We start from the raw sequence: 8,061 nt of genomic DNA, 5'->3' as shown, positions 1-8,061 counted from the left end.
GATAATAAACATAAGAACATTTATAGTTGCTGTAATCTGAGGTAATTTCACAGAAGTGAGTGTGTTGTGCAAATTTAAGGAAACTGCTTGCAATGTAATCTCAGCTTAAGGTAGCATTGTAACATGTTTAAGGGACATTCTACCAGAAACTTATTTTAATAAAAAAGGGGGCAAGATTTGAACTTTAAGCTTGTCGTCCTCCAAAATATCATACAAAAACAAGCATAAAATCTTACAATTCAATGATAGAAAGCATTCTTGATCACTGTCAGCTTCTCTGTCAAATGATTTGACTTTCAAGTCATTTTCTTCAAGGTGTATTGCACGCATTGTGTGTTAAATTTAATGCAAATGTGACAGGACTGACTATTAAAGCTGTAGGTTCAATTGGGCTGAAGACTATATGACAGGGTTTGCACATTTATAAAGTGCTTTTAATAAAGAAACAAAAAATCTGAGACCCAAACGAATGACATATTTCTCCACAGAACAACTCACAGAAATAATCCATCAGTCCATTTTAGAAATTTTGGGGAATAAATACTTTTTATTCACTGCATTTATGTTTTCATTTTAGGGGCAAATAATGTACAGTTCTGATAGAATGTCCCCTAACATTATAACACTTTAAGATCAAATACATCCTTTGTTACTTTCAATTTTGTTTATTCATATGTAAAATGCATACCATCTAAAGTACAGTTACAGTTATCTATTGATTCAGAATAGAGATCCGAATGGTACAGATTGCATTGTATGCAAGTCACCAGTTGATGGCGATAAAAACTCAATGATCCGAATTAGGATGTTCCAAAACACTTCATTAGCAAAACCGCTCCACTGAAAAGATCATTATAATCAAGATAAATATTTGAATTTAACTACGATCTGAATAAAGTTTTAAAGCTGTCTAAAGTGTTTACTGTATTACTAATCTAATAACTAAGCTACAGCCAAAATGCTTCAGAAATTAAGGCATTTGTTTATTCTGTCAGAGAAGTTCACAGAATAGACAGGACTAGTCTGGTAAATTTACACACACACACACACACACACACACACACACACACACACACACACACACACACACACACACACACACACACACACACCCCCACACCCACACACACACACACACAATTGTATTATAATAAATTATAAAAAATACTATATATCAAGTAGGCTAAATCACTTTTTTACATGTAGTTTGTTTTAGTGTGGTACTGCACACAGTTTGTATGGCTGGGGACAGTGAGTGGCCCCAAGATTATAATCCAAGCTGGGCTCCACACCCGCTGGTGGAGAGAAAGTGAAGCGCTGCAGCAGAGAGGAGAAGAAGAGGAAGAGCTCCATCCTCGCCAACTGCTCCCCAAGACACACTCTCTTTCCTGAAAATCAAACAATCCGACAGATAATTATAATGCATTTCTTTATAGGAGGACTAAACTGAACTGGGATCATTTGGAAACAGTTTTCTTGTACCTAGAGAAAAAGGTAAAAAGGCATCTCTCCTCCTGAATTTGCCCTCAGCATCCAGGAAGTGACCCGGGTTAAAAGAGTGAGGCGTCTCCCACTCAGACTCATCAAACAGCACTGATGTCAAATTACTGGTCACCATTGTGCCCTGAAGAACAACAAGATGCTTAAACTGAAGATATAGGTGACTTTAGTTTTCAAGACATGGTCCTAGGTGACCCATAAAATACAGTTTGTGCATTAGACCAACCATTGCTAAGGCTGCTGATTAAAAGTAATAATGTTGTAAATATTTTTTAGGCCAATCTTTCCTCTTCATAACACTTTAATAAATTACCAGGAGCCACAAGTATTAATTTAATATTGCCTGTATATGTGTTTTGCCAGTAGCTGTTGACCTGCACAATATGAATCACCAAGTAGCAGTGTTTCGTTAATGTTCGACTGAAGTAAAAGGCTTACCTGCATCTCAGATGGCCTGAAAGTAAGTTAACAGCAAATTCAATTAGAAATACTATTCACTAACTGCGCCTAAACACCACTATGCTCACCTTTGGAATAGAGTATTTTTCTATCTGAGTATCTTCTGAAGTAGTCCTGGCCAGATTTATGGGGATAATATTTCCCATCCTCTGTATCTCATGAATGACAGCATTGGTGTAGGGCATGTTGTCTCTGTCTGATACAGATGGCTGCCTTGAGCCTCCAACAATGACATCAATCTCCTGCTGAACTTTAGCTAAGGACAGAAAACACATCTTAATGTGTGAGCATATTCTTTTTATGTGCATATGAATGCTGTTTCTGATAGTAAGCTCTCACCTTGTATCTCAGGATACTTCATCATGTAGAGAAGACCCCAGTACAGAGTGGTGGAGGTGGTCTCAGTTCCTGCTACAAACAGATCCAGAGTACAGATGCACAAGTTCTCCACATCAAACCCTGCAGCTGTGTCGTCTTTATGCTGAACAACATAAACAAGAGACATTTCAAAAACAGCCATACAATATGAACATTCCTGCACCAGCACACCTAAAAATATTCTTACCTTTTCCATCTCATCTAGAAAGCAGTCAATGTAGTCTCGAGGATTCAGTGGATCATGATCCACTTTGTGTTCATTCACCTTCTCTCCAACAAACTCAATCAACTTCCCCCACAGAGCAATAATCCTTTTGTGTGGTCCAGGCAGCAATCTCATGAGCCATGGCAGCATGTTATAAAGCTATAATAAAGCATGATATGAAAAATTACTATGGTGTTATATTTGTGACATAATTCTGCGCACAAAAGATCATGTTTTGAACAAGCAAAATGGCTTGTTGACAGATGTTAACTCGGCTTTGTGGTGAAAATTGTCTAGAAAAGAAGAATGATTTTGAGCAAGCAAAATTTTGCAGTTAAAGCAAAGTTAAAAATAAAATAAATAAAGTTTTGCAGTGCACAGGTACCATTTTGTGCATATGCAACAGTAGGCCTGACATAAACATGAGCATCCAAACACAAACCCAGCATCACAATATGATGTAAGTCCAGCCAATCAGATGGCTGCTAAATTCTGATTGGCTAACTTGACAATTAATCACCACATTCCTTGCATTTCAGAAGACTGCTGAAGAGAAGTATAAGACACAGGGTTCACAATAATTAGTTGCTTAATCATTAATTTTCCTTCGGCTTAGACCCTTATTTATCAGGGGTCACCTCAGCGGAATGAACCGCCAACTAATCCACAACCCAGTACTTGGAAACACCCATACACTCTCGCATTCACACACGCACCCATACTACGGTCAGTTGAGTTCTTCCAATTTGAGTTTAATATTGAGTTGCCCCACTCAGCAGCTAAAACAGCTTATTTTTCATTCTTGGTTATGGGAATCATTCTTCTAGAAGTACGATTACATAGAAACATACTCACTCATCCATAGTGCATTGGTGTGCACTCATGTTGAAACAGGAAGGAGCCATTCATAAATAAATCAAATTTACCATTATGTCTTGGTATTCTGAAGCATTAAGAATTTATTTCTCTGAAAAAAATTGCCTCGTCTCCACTCAGCAGTACAATGGAGTGTAGTACAGAACAGTGTGATTTAGTAAAAGTCACCTGGATCAGCCTTGCATTTACACCCTGTTCACACTGGGCATCGGGATCAATGCTTAACAGAGTATGTTTCTGAAGCTCACATGACCAACCATGATATTAAGCTTTTAATCTGTTTTGACATACTGATATTCTTTGCTGCTGCACAAACATGATTGGCTAGCGTCTGCTCTAGTATTTGCACAAAGCGAACTGATTGGATGATTCTTCTGTTAGCACTTGAGAAGTTGAACGTATTTAAACTTCTGTGCAATGGAGGCAACGTGACTCGACGGACCCACAATTCAGTTTGGCAATGTTTAATGTCACTCCACTCAAAGTCAATGGGAAGCCTTAACGGTGACAATCCCATGTGAGCAGGGCATTAAACTGCCAATAGTATCCAATAGTAGGCATCTGTTGTATGCCAGAATGTTGCAATTGACATCATTCTCACTGAACGAAGAAAGCCATATATACATATAGCGTCTTTTACATGCTGAGCTACATTAATTCAAATGTAGAGGCGTGGAAAGCATGTGCAAATAAATAGGAAGAGCATCACTCATCACACTTTTTAAACATTTAGATGCTCCATGTGAACAGGCCTGTAAACCATAAAAAATGGACAAGGCTTGTTTAATCTGGTCGACCGACTGTGTATTTAATAATTGCATTTTGTGTTGTTGTTCCTATGGCTTTTTGTGCTGATTCTTTGTAAACCAATCAGCATTCGCACGGGTCTATTCAACAGCCATTACTGTATACTGACCATAGACTGACATTATTTTCCAATTATTATGGTGTACTGTTGTGTTAGGTATTGTTGGAAATGGGAATTGAAATTGAAACATGAAAATTGTTGGTTATTTCTAATAGGAAAATGAAAAAAAAAAAAAAAGGAAAACCATACTGTAATGTACCCACCATATCGCTTAGTGGAATTTAGAAGTTTATTGCTTTTGTCTCTTTAGAAAGTTGACAACTACTGCACATTGTATTTCTCAGCATACGCTGACCCTGCTCATCTTTTAGAATTGATTTCATTCCCAATTGTTCTAATTTCATTCCACTTTGTTTTAATTCCATAAACAATTTAATTCAAATATTTAGTGGTGAGAAAATTTCATCAATGGACAAGTGGAAACATCACGTTGCCATGCTTAAATATCTTGAGCTCTTGAGCGCAACCCATTTCTTGACAAATCTTTGTAGAAGCTGTCTGCATGCCTAGGTGCTTGATTTTATACACCTGTGACATGGAAGTGCTTTTAACACCTGAATTTAATGATTTGTAGGGGAGTATTTTGCTAATATAGTGTATTTACTTGAAATGCCACTACAAATAGAGCGCAAGCCTGTGAAGAACACTGTTTCATTATAAAATTCAACCCGACCCCTCAGAATTATGAGACATGTAAAAAAAGTAAACTGAGCAGAAAAGACGTTGAACTAAAGTTAACTTGTTAAAGGAGAAAATGTTTACTTGAGCGCAGATGCCTCCTTCCAGATGCACAGTCTCGTTGATGTTCTTCAGCAGAGTCTGAAATTTATGGTCACTGTAGTCAAAGCGATTACCAAACACAAGTGCACAGATCACATTTGATACAGCGTTGTTCAGAAGTAAGCGAGGGTCAAAGGGTTGACCTACAGCAAAAAGAGATAAATCACACCATAATTTCAAATTAAAACGTCATTTTCCGTTATTTTCAACCAACAAATCTTAGAAAATACCCTGTTCATTTGAAATGGCCTCATTCAGAAAGCCACTTTCGAGATTGATGGATGGCTCCAAGTTTTTCTTTCCCAATCCGAAGTTTCGAAGAGTCGAGAGTGCAAATCTCCTCTGCTGCTTCCATTTATATCCACTGGAAGCCACTAAACCTGTTTACAAAACGGACACTTAATTAGAAAAGTAATTAATTATTGTTGTTTTTAGTCATTCTGCAGATTTATTCAATCATTTTCTTTTTGGCTTAGTTCCCTTATTAATCTGGGGTCACCACAGAGGAATGAATTGCCAACTTATTCAGCATATGTTTTACACAGTGGATACCTTTCCAGTTACAACCCATCACTAGGTAAACTGCAGATTTAACATTCTGATATTAGGTTATCCATTGTGTTCACACAAATAACTCTTTATATAAATGTTTAAATAGGCGTTGAGACAAATTACTTTAAAGTTTTCAGACTCACCTTTGTCTCCAATAATGTCGTGAAATAAGGGTAAAATGGCTCGATCAGCGAGGTTGTCACCCTCTTGAGTATACACTTCCTTCACTAAGTTATATCCATTTAACACAACAATTCTTGGTCCAAAAAGTCTAAGGCTGAAAATCTTGCCATATTTTTCTGCAAACTGAAAAATGTGATTTTAAAACCATCATGAGGCACACTGTACAAATATTAGTAATGTCAATATTTCTTAAAAGCATAATTCAAAACTTTTAAAACTAAAACACTAAATCTGTCATCCTTTACTCTGCCTTCAGTTGTGAGAAACCTGCTGGGAGTTTCTTCTGTTAAACGCCAACAGAAATACAGGTCCTTTTCAAGGAATTAGCATATTGTGATAAAGTTCATTATTTTCTGTAATGTACTGATAAACATTAGACTTTATATTTTAGATTTATTACTCACAACTGAAGTTGTTCAAAGCCTTTCATTGTTTTAATATTGATGATTTTGGCATACAGCTCATGAAAATCCAAAATTCCTATCTCAAAAAATAAGCATATCATGAAAAGGTTCTCTAAATGAGCTGTTAACCTAATCATCTGAATCAACTAATTAACTCTAAACAACTGCAAAACATTGCTGGAGAAGGACCGATTCCAGACCCTAGGGGACCTGCGAAAGCAGTGGACTGAGTCTGGAGGTAAAAACATCCAGGCCACAGTGTACAGCCGTGTGCAAGAACCAGAAACAGCGGCAGAAGCACGTGACTTTGGCTACAGAGAAGCAGCACTGGACTATTGTTCAGTATTCCAAAGTGCTTCTTCCCGATGAAAGCTAATTTTTCATGTCATTCTGAAATCAAGGTGCCAGAGTCTGGAGGAAGACTGGGGAGAGGGAAATGCCAAAATGCCTGAAGTCCAGTGTCAAGTACCCACAGTCAGTGATGGTCTGGGGTGCCATGTCAGCTGCTGGTGTTGGTCCACTGTGTTTTATCAAGGGCAGGGTCAATGGAGCTAGCTATCAGGAGATTTTGGAGCACTTCATGCTTCCATCTGCTGAAAAGCTTTATGGAGATGAAGATTTCATTTTTCAGCAGGACCTGGCACCTGCACACAGTGGCAAAACCACTGGTAAATGGTTTTCTGACCATGGTATTACTGTGCCTAATTGGCCTGCCAACTCTCCTGACCTGAACCCCATAGAAAACCTGTGGGATATTGTGAAAAGAAAGTTGAGAGACGCAAGACCCAACACTCTAAATGAGCTTATCAAAGCATCCTGGGCCTCCATAACATCTCAGCTGTGCCACAGGCTGATTGCCTCCATGCAATTCTGCATTGAAGCAGTTATTTCTGCAAAAGGATTCACAACCAAGTATTGAGTGCATAACTGAACATAATTATTTGAAGGTTGACTTTTTTGTATTAAAAACACTTCTTTTATTAGTCGGATGAAATATGCAAACTTTTTGAGATCGGAATTGTGGGTTTTCATGAGCTGTATGCCAAAATCATCAATAATGAAACAACAAAAGGCTTTGAACAACTTTAGTTGTGTGTAATGAATCTAAAATATATGAAAGTCTAATGTTTATCAGTACATTGCAGAAAATAATGAACTTTATTACAATATGCATTTTTTTAAAGGACCTGTTTATAGAAGAAAGCTGTAACTATTGAATTCCAATGTATTTCTTTACTGGGGAAGTCGATGGTTACAGGTTTCACTTAGTCACAGTGCAATGAACCACCAATTACTCTGGCAACTGTTTTTACAGTGGATACCCTTCAAGCTGCAACCCAGTCCTAACCCAAACACTCTCCCATTCACATACTACAGCCAAATTAGTTTATTATGTCTTTGGACTGTGAATCTGGAAACCTTGGAAATCGGAGCACCCGGAGGAAACCAACACAGACACTGGGAAAATAAGCAAACTTCAGTTGGGACTCGAACCTGCGACCTTTATCTGGCTGTGAAGCTACCATGTAAACAACTTAACCACTGTACCTTACAGGTTTTCAGCTTTCTTCATAATATCTTCTGCTCAACCATAGTATTTTTTCCTGAAGTCAATATGGTTGCAACCAGCATTATTCAAAACATCTTCTTTTGTGTTCAAAGAAAAAAGGTATAAAACCACACGCGCGAGAAATAATAATACATTTTCATTTTTGGGTGAACTATCCCTTTAACCCGAGTGTGTCCGCGCTTACGGGTAACTGACGAAATATTGACGTAACGTTACTGTAGTTACACGCAACGTAATGTTTAAGTTCTTTCGCTATAATATGCAAGGTAGTACGAGTTACTGCTGG

The 8,061-nt window shown here is 37.7% G+C and overlaps 1 protein-coding gene across 5 annotated transcripts in view; it reads right to left on the bottom strand.

Moving 5' to 3' along the window:
- Nucleotides 1-531: 531 nt before the first annotated feature.
- The window catches only part of cyp2j20 (cytochrome P450, family 2, subfamily J, polypeptide 20), a 22,824-nt gene continuing 15,294 nt past the window's right edge, over nucleotides 532-8,061 (bottom strand). For 2 of the 5 annotated variants that reach the window (XM_001337745.9, XM_073933270.1), the window contains exons 2-9: nucleotides 5,762-5,924; nucleotides 5,297-5,446; nucleotides 5,049-5,209; nucleotides 2,525-2,701; nucleotides 2,299-2,440; nucleotides 2,028-2,215; nucleotides 1,483-1,624; nucleotides 532-1,388 (exon numbers count right to left, since the gene is read on the bottom strand). In XM_001337745.9, coding sequence (XP_001337781.3) covers nucleotides 1,213-1,388; nucleotides 1,483-1,624; nucleotides 2,028-2,215; nucleotides 2,299-2,440; nucleotides 2,525-2,701; nucleotides 5,049-5,209; nucleotides 5,297-5,446; nucleotides 5,762-5,924 — 1,299 coding nt within the window. In that variant the 3' untranslated portion in view covers nucleotides 532-1,212. Of the gene's footprint in view, nucleotides 1,389-1,482; nucleotides 1,625-2,027; nucleotides 2,216-2,298; nucleotides 2,441-2,524; nucleotides 2,702-5,048; nucleotides 5,210-5,296; nucleotides 5,447-5,761; nucleotides 5,925-7,753; nucleotides 8,032-8,061 lie in introns of those variants that run through there. The other 3 variants (XM_073933271.1, XM_073933272.1, XM_073933273.1) reach the window with 3 other exon arrangements.

This window comes from Danio rerio, chromosome 20 (genome assembly GCF_049306965.1).
Source record: "Danio rerio strain Tuebingen ecotype United States chromosome 20, GRCz12tu, whole genome shotgun sequence".
NCBI lineage: Eukaryota > Metazoa > Chordata > Actinopteri > Cypriniformes > Danionidae > Danio > Danio rerio.
The sequence above is the reverse complement of the archived record's forward strand: the minus strand, read 5'-3'. Positions and strand labels throughout refer to the sequence as shown.